We start from the raw sequence: 24100 nt of genomic DNA on the forward strand, positions 1-24100 counted from the left end.
TATTAATAAAATAATCTATTCCTGGCCTTTTTTATTTGTCGTGCGTTGTCCCGTTGCAGGACGGATCGTGGAATCTGTTATGGGATTAAATGAATGACGGGATTAATCACATGAGGATCGAACGCTTCTCACAAAAAGAACTGATAAAATCAATTAAATCGGATGTTTAAGAATAAGAACAAGGGAAATTACTGTGCCAGAGTTACAGAAAATATAACAGTAATAAATAATAAAAGAAAAGGCAGAATTAGAAATAAAAATAAACTATAAACTATAAAGTGTCTCAGTGAAACTATAAAGTGTCTTGGTAAACAGTGATAAAATTATAAGTGTCTAAGTAACAAGTGAGGTAAGGAATGCACAATAGTATGCGCTTGTCTTTAGTCTACATTGCAAAGTCATGCAGTTTGTAAATGTTTGGTTGAAGTTCTGCACAGTCTTTAGCAGCCAAGAAGAAAAGACAAATCATTTGAATGAAGTCACAGTTAAAGCTCTGAAACCATTACTGGTTGCAATCCATGAAATTAAGGTTCACCTGCAGGTAATCATATTTTTTTAGTTTGACGGTAAATGAAGATTTTAACATCAGATGATGAAATAGTTGCAGGGAATCTCAAAATCTTAAACCTTAGAAAAAAAAAAAAATCACCCACTTTAAATTGTAATAATTTATCTCTATATATTCATAACTGTGCAATATTTCATTTCATAACAGCTTCATGTACAATATTTTTCATACTCTTGTGCACTCCTTATCTTTCACTTGTTACTTAGGACACTTTGTAGTTTATTTGTATTTCTCATGCTCCCCCCCCTCTTTTACCGATTATACAATTTTCTACTGTTATTTATTATTTTTATATTTTTCTCGTAACTCTGGCACAACAATTTCCTTCGGAATAAATAAAGTTATTCTTATTCTTATAATTTTACTCGTTGTTCTCTTGCTCCTCCTAATTACTATGACTTTTAAACAATAATTAAGAGACACCGTTTTGGTACAAAGACTACTGCAAAATACATTTTTCAAAATTATTTCAAAAACACTTACAGATGTACATTTCATTTATTTTTATGACTTCATAACCCTTTGTTAATCTGGAACAACCTAACATGCTCATCATCTTGTGTCACAAATGAAACGATGCTGAAATCACATATAAATATCCTTCTAAAATACAGGTAAACAATCACGAACGTTGATAGAAATTGCTTTCCGAGGGCTTTAATCAAGTTATACGTACCTTCCAGAAACACCTGGAAATTTAAAGTGGAGTTTCCCTCACAAGGCTTATTTTCACCTACACTTATTCCTCACCTGTGTTTCTCTGCGTACTAAAGTCAGGGTTAAATAACAAACCCTGGGGAAAGAGGGGTGGCCACGCGTCCACGCATATAATATAGGAATCAAATAACACTTAGAAATTCACGGCCACGAAATAAAACCTTTGAAAAAAATCAAGCCGGAGCTGCTTAGGATCCTTTTCAACAAGGAAACGTGAATATTTCATTTTTATGGAACTCAATAGATCATCGTGTTGAAGGTCAGTCGAAGGAGCAACGCTTTGATTTTAAAGCTTTTCGAACGCTCAAACTGTCACTTTTATGGCTTTTTCAGCTCTAACATGTGAAATCAAATCATTGTAAAGTATTTTTTGAAGGATTCAATCAAGCTTCTCTCATCCCAGGAACCCCTAAAATAAGAAGTTTTATGGAAAAAGAGGAATCGTGCCACAGTCCACAAGTGAATAGGACAAAGTCCAGCTACGACAACGAAGCGGACAACGATTACAGAGGAGATAAAAATAAAAAAGTGTAAAATGTAAAAATGACCGTGGTAGTTCAGTAAAGAAGATTGTCGAAAGAGATGCTCCGAAGTAACGGGATTCATCTAAATTAAATGAAGTAAACAATGAAGAGTAACCACAATGGAAGCGGCTGCAAATAAAATTCAATATGTATTAAATAACCTTGAAAACCTTGTTATAATGGAGAGGTTTGGTGATCAGTCGTCGTCGGCTCCATGCAGACGGGTCACATCCGACCTGCGGTGCTTTTTTGTGGGTCCTCCTTCTTGTTTTGTGACCCAAACTTCATTCCAGGAAACAACTGGAAGACGCTGGGCCTCTTCCAGATGCACGAAAAGCAAAATCTACTCAGGTACTTGCGGCTACGGAGACACTCAATGTTTGGTGCAGTATGTGGAGATACGTTCAGACTGAGGGTATTGCACTGTGAGAAGGTGAATTTAAAAGGTGAAGCCCATCCAGTGGAACGACTAAACTGTGAACTTTGTAATACAGAGTGAGGCCACCGCAACTTTAACAAACATACATTTATATTTGGGCCACAACTAACAATAGGATCTCCATATCACATAAACAGCAGGGAAAATGTCTTCATTTATCCGGCAACACCAGACTTTATGCTTATATATATATATATATTTTTTTTTTTATTAACTCTTGTTGTTCACATTCCATTCTCATCCTGTTTATTTTTATCCTTGTTGTCATTCTGTTATCTGTATCCTATCCTTTGTCCTTTTAATTTTCTCTCCTATTTGTATTTATATTCATATTTATTGATATTGTTATTGTTGCGCAGCTGTGACAGACACACTCATCTTATCTTATCCTATCTTATCTTATCTTATCTTATCTTATCTTATCTTATCTTATAAGTTAAAATGAGATAAGATATAAATAATATATAAATATATAAAATAACATATAAATCATATCAGTGCATTCTGCCTTATCTTATCTTATCTTATCTTATCTTATCTTATAAGCTAAAATGAGATGAGATGTAAATAATATATAAATATCAGTGCATTCTGCCGTATCTTATCTTGTCTTATCTTATCTTATCTTATGATGAATCATATAAATATTAGTGTATTCTACCTTATCTTATCTTATCTTATCTTATCTTATCTTATCTTATCTTATCTTATAATGAATCATATAAATATCAGTGTATCTTATCTTATCTTATCTTATCTTATCTTATCTTATCTTATCTTATCTTATCTCATCTTATAATGAATCATATAAATATCAGTGTATCTTATCTTATCTTATCTTATCTCATCTCATCTTATCTTATCTTATCTTATCTTATCTTATCTTATCTTATCTTATCTTGTCTTATCTTATCTTATCTTATCTAATCTTATCTTATCTCATCTTATAATGAATCATATAAATATCAGTGTATCTTATCTTATCTTATCTCATCTTATCTTATCTTATCTTATCTTATCTTATCTTATCTTGTCTTATCTTATCTTATCTCATCTTATCTTATCTTATCTTATCTTATAATGAATCATATAAATATCAGTGTATTCCGCGGTGATGTAAAGATGACCAGACTGTAACGTTTAGAAAATAACAAAGATAATGTTTGACGTTGTCTCCAGGACGTACAGGCGGCGCAGCGTTCTGCACGTCCTCCTCACAGCAAGAACATCCCTGCTTCCAAAAAGTTGTACTAGATGATTTGGAGCGGTTGAATCAACTCGTGAGCGTCCTAGATTGACCCCAACTCTTGATGTAACTCTTTATGTAGCCTAATGACAACTACGTAAAGGCTACATAATACAATCAAGAATGAATGTTACTAGAAAAATACAAATTTAGCGGGACATTAAGTTTTTACATAGTACGTCATGGCTGTGAGCGCATATTGCATTTACAGTCAGTCCCCGGTGTCATAATTAATACAACCAAACAGGAATTTGTAAAGTAAATGATGGTCAGATGGGGATTTAGCCGGATCTCTTATTCCCCTTGTGATGTCTTTCACTGGGATCTCATTATAAGAACTTCCTCCTGACACCTCCGCAACTTGGGAGCTAATTATTGTTCTTCAAAAATATCAGACGGCAGACAAATGGCAAGCAAACAACAAATCCCTAATGGACTAAAATAAATACAGTATCTTGTGATGATCTGCAAAGTCTCTTTTCTGAAATGAACAGTATTGAAGGAAATAATCTGGAGGCGCGCTAATCTTATTTTCCGTTTTGGGAATATTGTTGATGACATCTCATTAACATCCGCAAAGAAGCGATCGATTTCAGGGAAGAGTCTCATTTCAATAATGCCAATAATGACATGAAATAATTCGAGGAAGATGAGCCTTGAAGGTAGTGGCATAATCCATGGTTTTTTTGTGGAGATTAAATGTCATTCACATCATGCCCACTTGCTGATAAATTGTAAAGTGGAAAATAAACTTACTTTTGCCATCAAGTAATTTGATCTTTCGTCCAAGAGGCTTCTTCTGTTCTGCATAACATGGGAACAAGAAATAATAGGATGATAATAGGATTTATCGCTACCGTCCATATGAGACTTTATCGAAGGGCCTGAGGATCATCAACGAACATGAGAACATGATCAAGAAGGCTAAGTATGTTCCTAAAATACAAGTAAGAAGGAAACTTCCATCTGAATTCCTTCACGTGACCTGTGAGCGGGATTCTTTTGCAATAAAACTCAAATAATCACCGACTCTTGACCTGTAAAGGACAACAACTCCACGGACCACGTCTAGATTTTAAGCAGCGCACAAAGGACTAACATCTGCCATTTGTCGAAGTAGATAAACAAAAATCCAACACACCGAGGCTCAGAATTAAACCTGATGTGGAGCCTTTTGTTGAATGAGGAGCGAAAGCCGGGTTGTTTTGTGGTTTCAGTGTTTGTGCTGTGAAATCCTCGATCGGTGTTTAGACGGCGGAATCAGAAAACACACGGGACAATTTAACTCCGGGTGTTCGACCACGTGGTTTCATTAGCGATTAACAGGCATCGGAACGGAAAAAAAAAAACACAATAAGATTAGTTGGAGTTTTAAAATATATTAAAATGCTGTACGGTTAAATGTGCTTTTGCAAAAGCGAGGAAATTCTCTGAAATTTGTGTTAAAACCCCTCTTAATACGGCTACCAATGACAAGTTTGGGAGCTTTTTCAACATTAAGTGGAAATCTGCTGACTGTCAGGATATTAGAATAAGAATATGAATAAGAAAAAGAACAACTTTATTAATCCCGAAGGAAATTGTTGTGCCATTATTTGGAATTAATTGGTGTCATGAGGGGAAATGAAAAAGCAAGACAAGTCCAAAGCAAGTGTGTGTCACAATTTGAAATAAAGTTTATGTGAATTTGTGTGCCGCACGGTTGCAGCCAAAACGTACGTTCGTAAGAAGAAGAGTTGGTCTAAATAGTGGCGTCTTCATGCATTTTCCTGCTTTAAAATATGCAATTTTGTGAAAATTTGTAGGAAAATAACAAGAAGTTAAACCGCCGTTTGACGTGACGCTTGCACATCGATTTGTGTGACATTTCTGAACAACAAATGTCCTTTTAATTCACAGATAGATAAAAAAAAAAGCATCACACACACACATATATCTGTGATCAATATTTTCTTTTTATCAACAATAATTTACATTTTACAAAAGGACATTGAATATTTGCATTTTTGTACACACACAGTATGTAAAGACACCTGTTTTACAATCATGCGGTTCCACAGTCCAAAGTGTTGATACATTCGATACAGTAACCACTTAAATTTAGGATGACGGGTTCTGTCCGCTGCAAACGCATTGGTTTCTGCTATGATGACACCTCAAGGTCATATCAGACAAGATATATCTGGAAGTAGGAAGCACTGGAGGAAGCTGTCTCGCGGAGAAAAGAGGCCTCGGTTAGTTTCGGTAAACTTTCTGGACAGGCGTTTGTAAACATCACGGGAAACGGCGGTAATTCGGAGATGTCGTGCATTTCTAACACAGACGTTCCTAAAAGCATGAATTATGGTCTTGTTTTGTGTTTGGAAAACATTCCCACGGGGGGGGGGGGGTGTTTTGCTCCATGTCCGAAAGTGATCGATAAAAACACGGGTAATGTATATTTCGGTTTTGTTTTTGAATGACAATTTGTTTTGTTTGAAATGGCGTTGTGGTCGTGAAGCCTAAATAGAAATAACGGGATGAGCTGCTGGGACGCGTCATGCTGTGCGTCTCATCTATCCAATGCAAATCCATTCCATTTTCTTTTTTCTCGTTTTGGTATAAACGGCCTTTAACTACATAATGACAGAAATTACACCCTTTTGAACTTTTGTCGATTCGGACACCTCCATGAAATAAACATTTCTCCTTATCGTGACGTGAAACATGCAACTAATACAAGCGCGTGCTGACAATTTTCAAGGATTACGCATTCACTGAAATTAATTTTCATGCTCTTAATGATGCTAAAACATAGGAATGTTGCATTTGTTTTATTTTACTACCCGGCCATTGAAACCGTTGGTTTGCGGTGGATTCCCCGCTCCGTGCCAACTGAAGATGCAAATTTTTAGCGTCGTGTTGTTTTTCGAAAAAACCTTTCATTGATAAAATTTGAATTGAATCTGAATTTAATCCAGAGGTTGCGAAAAGAACGAGCGTAATAAATCCCAGCGGGGCAGTTCTGCGGCATTTACTTCACATTTAATTTCAGATTGATTCCAAGTGCGAATATTCAAAGTCACACTTGAATATTCATGAATTTTTCCATCTCATGGATCTTTTTGTTTAATTAAAATTCTCTATTTAGAACGCCGTTGAAAGGCTTTTTCGAAAAAAAAAATCACGAATTGTCTTATCGATGAAATGAGTGAACACATTGTTAAATTAAACGCTTGCCCATGCAGCTAAGATGTTTACGATACATTCACAAGAATTGAACTGCAATTAAAAGTTTCAGGTCTTTGTCATTTCAAAACACAACAAACAACTTTTCTCTATGTGCTACACGACACGGAACGAGGGTGCGAGTCCGAGACATGCGGCGGCGTCAGTTTCAAGCGCTCCGATTCTTCGTCTGGCATCGCCGGGACCGAAACCGTGGATCTCCAGCCGGTGAAGCGGGAATAGAAAAGAATCAAACATCGCACGGATCCCGATTTTCTCGTCGCTCACTGCTTGGCTTCGCCGCTCTCGCCCGTTTGATCGATCCAGGAGTTGGAGAAAACCTTCTGAGTGCGTCTCGCCGCCCTCAAACCGACCCTCGCTCCCGTCTGAAGGGGTCCCGCTCCTTCCTGAGCCTGATGGATCCTGAAGGCTTCTCTCAGGTTCTGAGCCCGGACCTCCTTGCTCTGGATCTCCTCCACCAATCGGCTGGGGAACCAGCCCCTCTCGCCGTCGTGGAGCCTCTCGCCCATCATCCAGCCTGGGATAAAACAGATACGGAAAGCGGACGTAAGACCCTTCTGGGTAACATCTGATGGCCCCCAGATGAACAAAGTAACACAACGATAGCACTTTCAACTTGCAAAATACATATTTTATTGCCTATTTATATACTGCTCAAAAAAATAAAGGGAACACTTGAACAACACAATGTAACTCCAAGTCAGTCACACTTGTGTGAAATCATAGTGTCCACTCAGGAAGCAACACAGATTCATTTGGACTTGTTTTAAGGACATTACATCAAAGTTGGATCAGCCTGGAGTTTGTTTTTACGCTTTAATTTGGAGTGTGATTCCTAATCCAGACCTCCATGGGTTGATACAATTGATTTCCATTGATCATTTTTGTGTGATTTTGTTGTCAGCACATTCAACTGTGTAAAGAGCAAAGTAAGAATATTTCATTCATTTAGATCTAGGATGTGTTTTTTAAGTGTTCCCTTTATTTTTTTGAGCAGTGTATATTGTATAGTTATTTTATTGCCTATCTGTATATTTTATATATATTGTCTATTTTGTACAGTTTTATATTTGTATTGTCCAGGACTGTAGTGGCTCCCTCTAAGTATTTGCCAAAGTATTCACTCATTTAACCACTCTAAGACGGAAAGAACGAGTCTGTACGCGTGTTTACTGTTGACGACGGTAGAAAACAGTGTGTTCGCTCCGTCCTTCACTGAATCACCCAGATTCCAACAGTTTTACCTTTATACACATTTGAACTGATCAGGTCATAGCTCAGCGCCCGCTCCCAACCTTATTTGGTTAACATAAATACATATGCCATGAATAAGCATGTACTCAACAAAAAAAGGAAAATTAAATACAATAAAGTAATTATAAATAATTATGCTATAATCAACAATCACCAAAATATAATGCAATAATATCATATCCAAATCTGAGACTTCTTCTTCTTCTTCTTCTTTCGGCTTTTCCCTTCAGGGTCTCCACAGCGAGTCAACTTTCTCCATCTAACCCTATTCTCTGGATCCTCCTCTCTCACACCAACTACCTTCATATCTTCTCTCACGACGTCCATAAATCTCTTTGGTCTTCCTCCAGACCTCCTGCCTGGCAGCTCCAAGTCCAGCATCCGTCTACCAATATATCCTCCATCCCTCCTCTGTCCATGACCCAACCATCTCAGTCTGGCTTCTCTGACCTCTCCAAAACATCTAACATGTGCCGTCCCTCTGATAGACTCATTCCTGATCCTCTCCATCCTGGTCACTCCCAAAGAGAACCTCAACATCTTCATCTCTGCAACCTCTAGTTCTGCCTGCTGTCTTTTGGTTTCTAGTCCAAACATCATCTCTGGTCTCACCACTGTCTTGTACACCTTTCCTTTCCTTCTGGCTGATGTTCTTCTATCTCTTGGTACCCCTGACACTTTTCTCCACCCGTTCCAACCTGCTTGGACCGTCTCTTCACCTCTTCTCCACACTCTCCTACGCTCTGGACTGTTGACCCTAAGTACCTGAGATCCTCCAGCTTCTTGATCTCCACTCCCTATCTGAGACTAAATGACAAAAAATGGAAAATGGCACTAACAAGGACTACAGGTGGAAATTAGCTATGAGCTACAATCTGGTCCAAACATCTCTGCCTCTGTGCTTCATGTATTTATCCTAATAAACTTCTAAACAAACAAACAAACAACGGGACCGTCTCGTGAAAGAAAAGCGTGTCGGCTCTGCCGCGCACCGTCATCCGTCGTCTCCAGGAGATTCAAAACGTCGGCCATCTCGATGGAGAGTTCATCCGGCTCCTGAGAGGAGTACGACTGAATGCACTGCACCTGGAGAGAGTCTGTCGCAGGACACAAAAATTATCCTTTCCGTTCCATCCAGCCTTTCGGCGAGGAGAAGACGAGGACGGCTCACCTTGCTGGTGGGCGCTGGTCGACATGAAACGCGTCCGCCGGTTGGGCGTAAGAGCGCACATCCATCGCAGCTTGTCGCTCCTGTGGATACATTTCAAAGAATTTATGTCCGCTTTGGAAAGAATGCATGAAAAGCCTGTGTGCGCTTGGAGCACGTTGAATATCTAAAATTAAAATTTAACGAATGTTTCTTAGCCGATGAACCCGGTTCAGTGGCATTTGTGCCGCATGATCCGTGCGTTTTCTCGGTGTTGGTGCCAAAACGCCAAATCGCACTCCTTACCTCACTTGTTACTAAGACACTTATAGTTTTATCACTTGTTTACTAAGACACTTTATAGTTTCACTGAGACACTTTATAGTTTATAGTTTATTTTTATTTCTAATTCTGCCTTTTTCTTTTTATTATTTATTACTGTTATATTTTCTGTAACTCTGGCACAACAATTTCCTTCGGGATTAATAAAGTTGTTCTTATCTTATCTTATCTTATCTTATCTTATCTTATCTTATCTTATCTTATCTTATCTTATCTTATCTTATCTTATCTTATCTTCAAATGCATTTGGGAAAGGATTTCCGATGTATATTCTTATCTGCAGAAAGAAAATTAATTCAAGCTTTGCTTCTTCAAAGGTTGTTGGTATTTTACATGATGGTCTCCACTACTGAGCTGAGGTCTAAAGAAATACGTTTTGGTCACTCAGTTTCAAAAGCTAGTTTGGAGGAAATGTCATTATCTTGTGATAGAAAACACAAACAGATGCAGATGGTGTTAGAAGTCTTGAAAATAAATTATTTCAGTGCTCAGAGGGTAAATCAATAGAAACCAGGAAGTAGGAGTGTCAGGCACGACGAATAAGCGGAAAAAAACTTTAATTTTTGTTTAATTTTGATTGGCGGTCAGTGTGGATCTGCAAGGTGTTTCATAATGAACGACAACATGTAGAAAATAATTCAGGCCTTTGGAAAAAATCATAACTCGTTCCAGCAAGTGTGGCCTTTTGTGATTTACAGCTGCACATGTTTTGTGACTTGTTTGAGTTGTTTTCACTTCTTGCTTTGTTTTCATGACCGGTGAAAACACTAAAATGATGAGAATCTCAAAAAGTATTTTCTTTTATCACCATCATTGTTATAAGTCAGAGGTCGGCAACCTGCGGCTCTTTCGTCTTTACACTGCGGCTCCGAGTGTCTGGGGAAAATAAATGATAAATATTTAATTGAAATGTATTTCATTTGTGTTAATTCCTCTTTTTTAACTTTTAGTTCTAAGTTGGAAGATTATTGTGAGCTTGAAATATTAAATAAAATTATATTTATTATTTTTCGCCGCTCAAAATAAACGTCACACTCGTGGAAGCCGGTATAAAGTCCCGATTTGCAGATGCTGTGCGCAGAAGTTCAGGAGCAGAAGTCCCATAAACCAGGTAAAATAAATATTTATGAAGATATTTTGCAAATATTTATTTTTTATTGTTTACTGACACAGTGATTTTTCCCCGATTTATTTTTAAAATCCAGGTCAAGGCTCGGCTACACGCTCTGAAAGCCCAAAGCTCAAAATGAGTTCATGACATAAATAAAATTAAATTTTCTCTGTAATACTTTGTGAATTTCAGAAGCAACACACTAGACACTTATTTATACAAAGTGTAAAGGTAATAAATACAATATATACAGTGGTACCTTTATTTTAGACGTCAAAAAGTAATTGCGGCTCCCAGTGTTTTTTTTTCCGAGGAAACCGGGTCCAAATGGCCCTTTGGGTGTTAAAGGTCGCCGACCTCTTTTATATGTCATTGTTATTAATTTCAGGCGATGAGTCAAGGTATAAGGTGTAAAAGCACAAAAAAAATGTTTATTTCAACAACTGTTTTTTTTCTTTCAGTTGAAACCAAACGGAGATCCGCCGCAAGTACGATTTTATTCTTTTATTCGGTCGCTTTCGTTTCCATCCCTGCGTCTAAATAAGAGGAAAGCGGTGACTCACATGCTCGACGTCTTGAGCATGTAGTTGACTTGACGTTCCTCTTGGTTCTCCAGCAGCCTCAGATTAAAAACACTGGCAAGAAGCTGACCCTGGTCCTCGAGGTCTTCAGTCCTCAACATGGCCCTCGTGCACGAGTCAAGGACCTGAAACTTGTCCCCGCTGACATCAACACCGACCGGATGAATATGCTTCGCTTCGAACGCGCCACCGACCGATGCGGTTTAGAAACTCGGAGAACAAACTCACCCGGAGCTGCGCTTCGTGATCAGCAGAAGATTGTTAAAAAGGAACAAGAAGACCGGCTGGTAAAGTTTACGGCTCCTCATGGTCCTGGTGCTCTTCGGCCCGGACATGAGCTGCACCTCACCTTTCTTCAGCAACCAGCGCGAGTGTGAGATGATGGGAACGGACTGAAAGAGATGACGCGTCGGAAAGTTAGGATAAGAGGTTTGGCGTTTTTGCAAAAACAGTAAAGAGAACTTTGACGTAGAAGTTCATCCCATCGGTTCTTCATTTCTGCACCGATCTTGGAGATTTAGAAGTGTTTATTTCGCTGTGTGACTGCAGAGTGTTTGTTTTGGACACGCTGTTATGCAGCTCGCCGCGTTCAGAGGATGCAACGCAGAAGATCCAAGTTTACCAGTCACTGGTTACAATCTCCAGTTCTAAGGAGATGCAAAGAATTTCGCCCTTGAAAAAAAAAAAAACAACAAAAAATTCTTTTTCCAGTCAGACATGTTTGGACATTTGAACACATTGTGAACTTTTTAAATTTGGGTTTTTGTGCCCGCGGCCAGCAGACTGTACAACATTAACCTGGATCTGTGCTGCTTCCACAACCTCACGACATCAACCATTCATTCACATGTCAGGCTGTATTTTTGTTTATTTCTTTTATTCTTGTTATTGCTATTGTCAATCTATTTATCTTGTTGTTTAGTTCTGGTTGTGTGTTTTTTTTGGTTGTTGGTTGTTGTTGATGCTGCTGTCTATTTATTCGTGGATATCTTGCTCTCTCCTGTCTTCTGTCTCTCTGTTTATATTTACATTCATATTTATCTTACTTTTTTCTTTTTTTTTTGACACTGTACCCATTACGCTGCTGTAACAAAGGAATTTCCAGCACTTTTATCGTCCCTTAGTTACATTTTTTTGGTTGCTGTTTTCCCGTAAGGATGCATGAACGGCTTGTGTTTTCTGGAATGGAAAAAAAATGTTGCGCTATCTCCCTTCTTGTGTCCCTGCAAAGGCTGCTTGAAGCTTTAGGGACGACTTTTATTTCTGTCAGTTGGCATTTTTCTGTAAAACACCTCTCAGAATGTGCTAAAATTACAAGTATGAGCCGCTTAGCTGTCCTCCTCCACTGCTAGTCTTATGTCATCAGCGAGTTCTGCTTCCGAATGCATGGATGTTATCAAGCGTCACATTCCGTTGCCGAGTCTTAAATGAGCTGCGACATGAATAAAGTCCTCGTCTACGTCGGGACAAGCCTATTTACTTTATTTTTTCACCTTGAGGTGAAACAATAGCAGCTGTCAATCAAACACAGATCCAAACATGCCCCTGCAGCTCACTGGGAGAAAAAAAAAAAAAAATCAGGCTTTTCTAATGATTATTACATATTTTTGTTTAAAGAAATAACGCAATCCTCTAACAAACATACTCTGTAAAGGATGTGAAAAGTGAAGGAAGTGAAAAGTGTCAGTTTTGACATTGCAACACACAGCTTTCATGCCATCCTCCATCAGATTGCCTTCGGGCTTTCTGTGGCTTACATGTCATCCGCAGGTTTACAGATGTCGACCAACAAATTGGGCGGAAATTACACGTCAAATCAGCAGTTGCGGGAATCTGCTGTGGTGTTTTAACCACTGTTGTGTTGTTCCAAGCGTGCATAAGCTATGTTTTTCGCTGTTACCTGACAGTCAATAAGTTCCCTTAGATCAGAGGTGGGCAAACATTTTTATCCGCCGGCCGCATGGAGATAGTATATTAAGACAACGGGCTGCAATAATCAAAACTTTCGCTTTATACCACACCATTAAAATTAGAAAAACATTAATTTTTTACTTTAAATTAATTCATTTTGAATCAACAATGTTGAAACACCAAAGAAAGTAATATTTTAATGATGAGAATAAAGTGCATAATGAATATTGACGAAGATAAAATTTTGCTGATATTCGTCGTAAAAGAGCTCGCGGGCCGCACTGGAAATTCGTGAGGGCCAAAATCGGCCCGCGGGCCGTAGTTTGCCCGCTCGCCTTAGATCGTCTCAGTTTTAAGCACAATGTCCGAAACATCCGAGCTGGAATGTACTTTTGGGTTCTTGCAGTATCTGCAGTCTCTGTCGCTTGATGTTCATCCTGCAGCAAGAAATCTCACAACCTTATTTGACATGAATGTCTGTTTTTTTGGCACCAGGCAAATGTTTTTTTTGCTTGAATTGAAACTGTTTCAAGGGTACCATTTTCTGGAGACCTAAATCGGGCTTTGTATCTCCGCTTGTTGTCTAATGTAGGCAACGTCAGAAAGAACTACATGGAGGGTTGGCACATCATCTGCACAGTTGGAACCGCTTGATAGTGTGAAGGTACGAACTCTCAGGCCTCAGATGGGACTGATGTTGGGCTCTGAGTCGGTCTGAGTCGGTTCTTGTCGGTCTCCACCAGAGGGCTTCATCGAGCAGCAGCCATGTGGGAGGGTGGAGTTCAGCAGTTGCACACCTGTAGATCATCAAGTCTCCTCAGACTGAGGTTAAGAGGAGCCTGTTGGTGGTGTTAAACCACAAGTTACCTCTACTGGTGTCCTGGACTTCATTTTGCTGTGCGAGGATTCTTCAGCGGCAGCCTAACCTGTCCACTCTCCAAAGAACTCCATGCTCCAGCTCTCCATGAGTGCAGGATTCAGCGTCCTCCGAGATCCCTACACGTGGACTCGTTCTCCTGGATTCCATCCACCCCTTCTGGGTGGTTCTTCATCGCCTCCACAGTAAGATCTGTGAGCTCCTTATCGTTCCCAAGTCTGGCGATTTACGTTCCTGAGACTCCCATGAGTCCTGTCGTTCTCACGTCCAGAAATCCTCATCATCTACACAGTCCTGAGACTCCAGGAACTACCCAGAGCCAACATCTCTTTGCAAATACACTGTTTTGCATGTGGTCAGGCACTTGCCAAAAGACATTGACCGATAGTGGTCAACAAGACCAACCAACCACGTTTCCCTCAGTGGACCTCCGTCTAACGCTCACCCATTTCCGGTATTATGAAGGCGACTGCGTAAGACACATCGCTGTGATAGGAGTTGGTGTCTCTTAACCTGGTTCATCGCTAACCAACACTTCATAGGGGAGAAAAAAATTGGTCCAGGACAAAACTTGCAAATGGGAGCCCAACATTGTTGTTCACGCCATCCACAGTCCTGATGACGGCGCCGAAGGAAACCAACCGATCTCCTAAAGACCGGACCGACGGCTCCTCAGGTCAGGACTCATCTGTCCTTTTCAATCTGAAGTACAAGGAGACTCATTTGAATTCAGCAAATGACTCGGTTTTCAGGACAGGAAGGATTAAAAAAAACCATCTATGTCAACCTAGAAAAGGCCATCACTCGGCAGTGGAGGCGTCATTTGACACAACCTTTCAGCCGCGGGGGTCCCGGCTTGCTTGTGTTTCCAAAAATAAAAGGTGGGCTGTCAGTTTTCAGACTCATCTTCTTGTAATTCTCTTTTATTCAAGTTATCAGAAAGGTCACATCCATGAATCAGTGAGAGGAACCCCACCGCAGCACACTCCGTGCACTCTTTTTCCACTTTTCTGTCAAAGGAAAAATGTATGCATACAGAAGTCTAAGAAGTAGCATCTTTTTATATATATATTTTAAAAAAGATAAGTTCCCAGGAGATTTGGTTACCTCACCAATGGTTTCTCATATTTCACGTATAATCTGTCCAGTTGGGAGGTTTGTTGATGCGGCCAGTCAATGAATTCTCTTTAATGAAAACAAAAACGGTGCTATTGTCGTCTCATTCTGGCCACATGATTTCTTGACTACGGTGGGGAAAATCTGTTTTGATTACTTTATTAATCCCTTGCAGGAAATTATGCTCTGCATTTTATATTCTCTGCGGTGGGAAGCCAGTGAGTAGTTCTCTGGGTTCAGCCTCTTGCTCAATAACGCTTTGACAAACCGTGAAGAGCTTGGGAAGCAAACCAGAAATTTTCAGTTTCAAGGTTCCTCCAAGGCTCTTAAAATATTTGAAATGGAGCGTTTTTTTACTTTATACCAAAGGTGATAAACTCCTGTTCACCGAGGCGCCCATCAACATCATGGTTGCCCTCAAAGGGCCACATAATGCTAACAGTATTAATATAAAATAAATGTAACCGCTCCTCAATGTTAGATAATCTGAATTTAGTATAGCGTTTGCATAGATGTAAAATAAACTAGTTTGTTGCTCTATTACAACATAAATCCTTTTCTAATGTCAGGCTAAGAAACCCACATCACTCCATTCATGATCAAACTATCCAAGTGAATAAAGAAAAATATCAAACACTAGTTGTGACGGTGACTTTGTTCAGAGCCTTTTTTTCCACAAGTGAGAGGTAGAATAACAAGAAGTACAACCAGCGATTGTGAGCGGCTAAAAATGTGACAAATGTAGAATTTTACAAACGCAAAAGACTTTCAAGCTCGGGTGATTTTTTTTTTTTTTTTTTTTTTTTTTTTTTTTTTTCTTCCCCCTTTTAATTCTCGGACAATTTGTTTTTCTTGAAGCCTAACTTTGGCTTATTTTGTTCCATGTTTTGGTGTCAGAATACAGATTGTTCTCTTTGATAACCGACGCTGCCTCATAACACAAATTACAAACTTTATTTTTTTCTCCTTGAAGCACAAACACGTATTCGACGTCCCCATCTTTCTTGAAACCTTCCCTTGGCATCAACTTTTCTCTCCCTGGACATTTAGGGATTATTTGCGTTTCTCAATCCCACTTGAAATGGCATTGATGTGGATCCACTGCAATCTAATAGCGGGATGCCGACACTTCGCCGGTAACGTGGCATGAATTTTGGAAATTGAAGTTTCTGGTCTATGCACTTAAGAAAATCAGATCTTTGAAGACGTTCTGGCGGGCCGCGTAAAATGATGTGGTGGCCCACATTTGGCCCGCAGGCCTCGAGTTTGACTGAAATTGACTGTCTATTTGCTTACCTTGGATTTGAACTCCAGCGTTTTCTCTATGCTGATAAGCTCCTCAGTGCGACCCATTTTCCGCACCCCCTCGTTGCACTCTTTCACTATCTGAAAGAAACACAAATGTAATAATTCTCCTTTGAATTTGAACGTCCACTTGGCAGCTGGATTCAAAGGACCGATAAGCATCAGTCGGTTATTCTTTACACTCTCATATGCAGGTTTGCACGTGATCTGGATGCTAATTTCAGCTGATATCAGTGGTCTTAAAATGTCAAATTTCATTAATTATACATCCATCCATTGTTATACAGGCTTGCAAAAGCACATTTGATAGCCATTTAAAACATACAATCAATAAAAGACATTTATGTTTTTTTTTTTTCTTTCACATGCAAAATCAGCAAAACAAAAACAGCTTTATGATAGTGTTTTGCTGGAGATTGAAGTGGATATTAATTTTGAAGGTCTTCATTTGAAAACTGAGAAATCCAACTTGGGGCAGCTGCAACTAACCATCAACCCAGCCCGTGGCAAACTACAACTAGTAAAAGATCTCTCACCATCATTGTCCCCAAACCACTCGCCAGGGTGTTCCTAAATCACATCTCACCTCAGACATGCAATGGAAACCACGAGTGCGTCATCTAACTGTCCTGTACTTGTGAAACACTATAATTACTGTCAGCTTAATGTCACATGGCAGTGAGTTTGTTGATTCGCCGCCGTCACGTGTCTACATTGTACTTGGAGCTCCTCTTGCAGATCAGATGTGATGAATCAAATCTCTTTTGCTCGATCAAATGAAGTTTAGCTCAGTTGTTTGGGCTGAATTTCAAATATGCGCATACTTTAATACTTGATGAATATTTAGCATTCTTTTAAAAAAAAGCATTATTTCCATACATCAAATCACAAGACTCAACTTTAAATGTGTGACTGATGTGTTTAATTTGCACAGCTCAAAAAGTAAAGGGAGCATCCTTGATATGAATGAACGAAATACTTTGTTTTTGACGCCGTTGAATGTGCTGACAACAAAATAACACCAAAATGATCAATGGGAATCAAATGTATGAACCCATGGAGGTCTGGATTTGGAGTTACACCCCAAATAAAAAGTGTAAAAACACACTTTTAAAACAAGTCTGCGTTGCTTCCTAAGTGGACACTTTGATTTCACACAAGTGTGATTGACTTGGAATTACATTGTGTTATTTTTTCGAGCAGCATATTTGGCAGTTAAAATAGTACTTTATTGATCCCCCATAGGGGTAATTGGTGTGTGGCGGAGGAGGGGTATCAAACAATAAATAGAGCCATTAAAAAGGACAGAGACGGCAACAGTAGAAGGATAAAATGGATAACAAACTGCTTCATGAGGTTTAAAGTGAGTGTGTGACAGTTGCAGGGAGTGACCAGTGGTCCAGATCGTTGCTGTACAGTCTGATAGCCGCGAGCACAAAGGAACGTCCGAAGCATCGGCTTCTGCAGTTTGTCCTTCACCCTCCCATCAGTCTCCATTTCCAGGTGGTCCAGGTTCAGTCCCACCGCCGAGCAGGCGTTCCTCACTGTCTTGTTGAGCCCGTTGACCTCACCGGTCCTGGCGGCGACTCACCAGCTATAGCTAAGCAAGAGTGCTCTGGATGCCATAGACTGGTAGAAGGTCTTGAGGAACCCACTACAGTCTCCTCGGGGAGAACATCTGCTCTGACCCTTCCTGCAGAGAGCATCAGTGTTGTGTGTCCAGTCTGGTTTGCCGTTGTTGTGGCCCTCAAGGTACCTGTAGGAGTCCACAATCTCCACCTCCTCACCCTGGACGATGATTGGTCTCCTAGCTCTCCACCACCACCATCTCCTTGGTCTTGCTGATATTGAGTTGAAGGTGGTTCTGGTTGCGCCACTCAACAATACTTGCAATCAGACCTCTGAACCCCATATCTCATCATCATCATTGATGCATCCAACTATTGAAGAGTCGTCAGAGACTTTTTTGGAGGTGGCAGGAACTAGAGTTGTGGTGGAAGTCTGAGGTGGAAAGGGTGAAGAGGACTGGAGACAGGACAGAACCTTAGGGGACTCCGGTGTTGCATGTCATCCTGTGAGGAAGTCCAAGATCCAGGCAGTGATGCCAGGCTGACGTTGGGTACCCAGCAGCTTGTTTCTCAGGAGGAGGGCTTGGATGCTGCTGAAGGCACTGGAGAAGTCAAAGAAAGTGACTCTCGCAGTGATAGTGGTTCCTTCGCCCTCCAGATGAGACAGGGCTCATCAGGAGTGAGGAAGAAGAAGACGTCCTGTCTGTATGCAAACAGCAGGAGGTCCTGGCAAGCAGCTCGCCGATTCCTCAGGCGCTGAAGGACGAGCCTCCGAAAGAACCGCCAGCTCGGAGTCATTTACGGCACTCGGGGATCCTTTCTTGGTCCTGGGACAATGCATGAGGTCTTCCAGAGGTCAGGTACCTTCAGCAACCTCAGAGGGGTTGCAGAAATGCTGAAAGACTCCACCAAGGTGCCCAAAACACTTTGTGGACCCTGGTACTGATGTTGTCCAACCCACTGGCTTGACAGCACCTCAGCCTGGAGAACTCTCTGCACCTGGCTGGTGGCTCGGGTCAGTGAGGCCGTGGGTCGGGGATGGGATGCCGATGGAGGTCTGTGGAAGCAGCTGATTGGGGAGGGGGAAGCAGAGCCCACAGGTCAAAGGCCTCTGCAGCACATTCTGGCCAATCTAGACCTCTTGTGTTGTTTTGCTCCATCTTGGCCTCAACCTTCTCCTTGTAGTTGTATTTTGCCTCGCAGTTTCCCCTTCAGCTCCCCCTGGACAGCCCTGAGGCTCTGCAGGGTCTCGGCCATACAGGTTTCCTTCTTTCTGTGATGATGTCCTTCTTGTTCCATGGCTCGGTGTTTTTGAAACAACGGATATTTTGAACGGGAATGTGTAATCCTCGAAGAATTTCATGAATTCCATAATACAACAAGCGAGACCCTCAATCTAGATCGGAGCAGAATACAAAGCTCTCGAACTCCGTTAAGCTCTCAGGACCGAGTGACGAGTCAGAACAGGGATTACAGGAGCAAACATGGCGCTGCAGTGTCTTCTAGTGGACAATGAATGCAATGATGCTCCGGCAATGTATCTACTGTATCTACTGTCAAAACACTTGCTGTGGCTTACCAGTCCTTGGGAAATATAGTAGAAGTAGAAGTAGTGATAATAATAATAGCAGTGATAATAACAACAACAACAACAACAACAACAATAATAATTATGATAATAGCGGTAATGATATTGTTATTAATAATAACATTATTAATAATAAATTAATGGTAAAATGATGATTAATAATACCAGTACGACCACTACTAATTATTATTATTAATATTATTATCCATGAATTATTTGTGAATACTGAAGAGTGAGCTTCTCTCTCCTTTTCTGTCTCTCGCTCGCACTCTCTTTCTTGCTCATTTCCTTGCTCTTCAGCTATTTTTTTTTTTATTCTTATTTACTCTTTCTCGCTCATTTCCTTGCTTTTCAGGATTTTTTTTAATTTTTATTTACTCTCTGTCTTGCTCTTCAGCAATTTTTTTTTTTTAAATTTTATTTACTCTCTTTCTCGCTTATTTCCTTGCTCTTCAGCAATTTTTTTTTTTTAAATTTTATTTACTCTCTTTCTCGCTTATTTCCTTGCTCTTCAGCAATTTTTTTTAAATTTTTATTTACTCTCTCGCTCATTTTCTTGCTCTTCAGCAATTTTTTTTTTTTCAATTTTTATTTACTCTCTTTCTCGCTTATTTCCTTGCTCTTCAGCAATTTTGTATTTTTATTTACTCTCTTTCCTTGCTCTTCAGCAATTTTTTTTTAATTTTCATTTTCTTACCTGCTCCAACTGCTGGTGTGCTTTTATCGCATTTGCTTCCCTCTCCGAGTTTTCTTCAGCTTTCTTCAGGATGTTCTGGACAAAAGACAGAAAGCGCAATTTAATTTTACCGTATTTCACATCCCCTTTTACCGTAAGCGCATATTTGTTTTCGGCTCAAGTTGACCGACGCACTTGCACAAGCAGCTTGAGCCTCGTGATTCTTTGGAAAGGAAGGATGAGGAAGGATGTGAAGGACAACCCCCGCACACAAGGGTGGTTCTCCAGCATGGCCATGGCTTCACGAAATGCCTGATTCCCATCCCTGTGAAGACACACACATGAAGACATTATCACGCTTTGCAAAATAGTATATCTGGTTTTTTATCTGCTTGAGCTTCCACTTGAGAGTATAATCAAGGTTCCATGTTTGGTTGATGTATAGGAGGCACTTTTTCTTGGGTTGGCTGAACATGTCATTTTATTTAGGTTATTTAATTACCCGCTGCTTCACGACTTGAAGTCAATGAATTATTAACATCTCTGATAAATGAGGCTCCGTGTTGAGATCGCGTTGGTTTGCTGACAGACTATCAGACAAGATTCTCACAGCCATTAATGCTGCTTGCCTTTAACACAAAAACCAAGATCTCAACATCAAATCTCTCTGTTATCTGAGGACGGCTTGACATTGTGGACAGTATATGTTGAAGTTCCTCACTTGCATCTTCACCACCACAGATATCTTATCAAGAAATGGAAATGGAGGCGGAAACAACGTGCGCAAATACACTCGTGGCTATCGGACTGCGTGAGGTCATTTTTTAGCATTCCATCCTAGCAGTCTTGGTAAATGTATCTCGGGAAACATTATCATTATTTGCTGCTTTATGAATTTTGTATTAAAATGTATCTGCGAGACAGAAGACAGATTTTTGTAATTACATTTCCGTCAGTCACGTGCGGCTTAAGGTCATACAAAAGGTATCTTGATGGAGCCTCCCTTAAGCTTTTTTGTTTGCTTAATGACAAGGTTGGTGAGTATTTCTGCCAACAAATGCCAGACAAATGTAAAAAGGTCAGCCAAATAAAACCACAAAAAAAAAATAAATCAACAAAACCCTTTCAGGAAAACCTGTGACCGACTTTGAAAATCAAAACTTCCTGATTAAGAAAAACAAATATCTTGCTTTGCTTTGTGTGGATGATTCCACACAAATGTGGACATGCCAGTACATTTATACGATCCTTAATGATTTTAAAATTGAAAAAAAAAAAAAAAAAAAATGTAAGTATTTAAATTGCAATTTTCATTTTGTTTAGTTTAAATGCTATCTAGTTGGCTTGTGCATAAAAATTAAATAAGAAATGTGGCCCGCCAGCCAAAATAATTGCCCACCCCTGTTGTAGAGCTTCCTCTCCAGCGCCAACCTCCACCTGTTGAGATGTTCCTCAACCTACAGATCACTATGCCGAGGAGAATTTAATCTCCTGTAAAATATTGTTTTAATGCATTTTGTATGAAGCAAGATGACTGTAAAAAAAAAAAAAAAAAAATTAAAAATGGACGGGCCAATTACCATCAAAAATATTAGCGACGCAGGGCGTGTAATACCGGTTTGTTATGATCTTGCCGCAAGCAACATTGTGCGGGTTCTTTTTTGCATGCCAGGGGTGTGGGCCAGTCGCTGTGTTGTTACCGTGGCAACACAGCTCGGGAAGTAAATAATATTTGCAGCAAGGATAAGGACACAGACTGCTGCGCTCGGCAGAGATATCTCCGTAAATGGAGGTAAAAATATAGCTTCTATATTTTTGGATGTTAAGTATGATCAGCAGAGCTTTCAGAGACGGGAAACTCAGACTTACAACTAAAAAAAAAAATAAAGCTTTTCTACATTTTGTGCTCGCAAGTCATACTTCCAAGCTTCAGCAACTAGAATTATCAGATATCAGAGAGGGAACTTTGCCTGAGTATACTCAGGAGTGGTCCTCCATAATGGTTAAACATTCAAGGCTGTTGACGCACTGATGAGTAATTACTATTTCCTGTTTGACCCATTATCATTTGACTGCTGCCACGTCAACACGGCTGAAAATATGTTTTGGCTTTGACCTAAATGAAGGCGAAGGTGACTCCTATTTTGCTCGTCATTCGGTCGACGATTCAAACGCGACCGTTTTACGAGTTAACGCGAAATAAAGAAGAGGTGATCTCGTGATGCCGTGATAGCTTTTTGAAATCGGTGATTAAAGCGTGTCAATAATCGATCTTCCTCGACCCTGGATTGTTGTCGTAAAATGTTCATAGTGCAAAAGTGACCATGTGCTTGACGCGAGCATCAGCGGCAGGAAAGGGACCGGTGATGTGATGCACGCTTCAAATCCGATGCAAACGCGCTGAAACCCGTTCTGCACATCACAAAGGAAAAGTTCCCGGCAAAACAAGTTTAATCGCAAGTCGTCACGTGGAAACTTCATGATCTGTTGTTGCTTGAAATGAATCGTAAGACTCGTCTGTCATCCTGAAGGACATTTGTCACTGTTTTAAATCCTGAATATGTCGCCTGCACGTGCTGGTGCTTCCATGTCTTTTTTGGCACCTGAACACTAACTCCATTTTATGAATTTATGCAAAATATACATGAATGCCTTCAGTGTCCTGAAGGTTTAGCCAAAAAGAATCATTTGAACATTTATCATGTTTTAGGACCCAGAAAAGAAGGATGAGACGAATTGACTTGCAAGAGCTGCTTTAAAAGAAAATCTCAAAAATTAACTGCGATTAATTGCATGATAAGGAGTTAATAGATCCTAAAATGTTTGGGTGATCAAGACACAATTTTAGATGAGAATAAAACATTTATCGACAGTAAGATATGAGATCTAATTGGGTTTGCAATGAACGCTTTGAAGGGAATCATTCAACCTTCAAGGAATGAAAACAAGCTCTCTATCCTTGCTAAGATTCTAGATTAATTACACGTTGCATCTCCGACACCACCGATTATCTCTCATTAAAAGTTATTTCATGTGACGCTCAAGACACCAAAAATTCTTATTTTAGGGAAGCGTGGTATTTAAATTCTTGTGTGGTTTCTGCGGTGCACGGATTGTGAGAAGAACTCACTTTCCAGCAGTTAATTGTGTTTGACGAAGAGGGAAGTAGGCGTTCTATTCATGGGAAGTCACACCCTTCACATTACACTTGTCATGATCAATAAAAAACCTGTTCTTCTTTACTTGTGTGCGCAAAACATTCACAGACATACAGTAAGATATAGTACAGGGTGACTCCCTTTATTCATTCGCACTGTTGCGTTACTTTTCCCATGTCTTTAACATCCTCCGGCCGCCCTTTAGTTGACTAACATGAGTGAATTGGATTCAATATAATATCAATATTGGATTAGATATTCCTCTTTTGTGAGAGCGGCGTCGCAGAGTATTGTCAAAGGAGGTCAAAAAATCAGAAAGAGAAGTGTTGGTTTCAGTCGATCCCTTTCAAAACCCGAGGCAAACTGTTCCTCGATTTTGCTCGAAAGAAATAAGGTGTTTTATTTTGTACTCCAAAATATTCTTGGAGTAGTGGGTTTAATGGGAGTGACAAATACTGAAAGGCTCTTAGCACAAGAGCTGACATCTTAAAGGAAAAGCTTTTGTTGCTTCTTTTGATGCAACCATGAAGAGACACAAAGAAAGGGAGTCATTTTTGGGTGATGAAACACTCCGTCAGACAATGGCTGGGAACTTTCAGTTAAAATACACAAAACATTTTGAGTTTGGAAACATTTTACACGTTTTACAATTCCAAGCGACGCGCCAAATGTTAAAAATAATGCGCGAATGAAACGGGCACAAAGGGCATTTGTCATCGAAACCATCATCCGATGTGACGGATC

The 24100-nt window shown here is 39.9% G+C and overlaps 1 protein-coding gene across 1 annotated transcript in view; it reads right to left on the reverse strand.

The window, feature by feature from the left end:
- Positions 1–5425: 5425 nt before the first annotated feature.
- ngef (neuronal guanine nucleotide exchange factor) overlaps positions 5426–24100 on the reverse strand; it is a 34955-nt gene continuing 16280 nt past the window's right edge. Inside the window, exons 8-15 of the mRNA XM_086141176.1 lie at positions 20394–20523; positions 20220–20294; positions 16358–16447; positions 11386–11549; positions 11140–11298; positions 9148–9227; positions 8969–9073; positions 5426–7239 (exon numbers count right to left, since the gene is read on the reverse strand). Coding sequence (XP_085997302.1) covers positions 6986–7239; positions 8969–9073; positions 9148–9227; positions 11140–11298; positions 11386–11549; positions 16358–16447; positions 20220–20294; positions 20394–20523 — 1057 coding nt within the window. The 3' untranslated portion in view covers positions 5426–6985. The remainder of the gene's footprint in view (positions 7240–8968; positions 9074–9147; positions 9228–11139; positions 11299–11385; positions 11550–16357; positions 16448–20219; positions 20295–20393; positions 20524–24100) is intronic.

The sequence above is a fragment of the Fistularia commersonii genome, chromosome 3, assembly GCF_037954325.1.
Source record: "Fistularia commersonii isolate RoL2024-O1a breed Wild chromosome 3, RoL_Fcom_v1.0, whole genome shotgun sequence".
Taxonomy (NCBI): domain Eukaryota; kingdom Metazoa; phylum Chordata; class Actinopteri; order Syngnathiformes; family Fistulariidae; genus Fistularia; species Fistularia commersonii.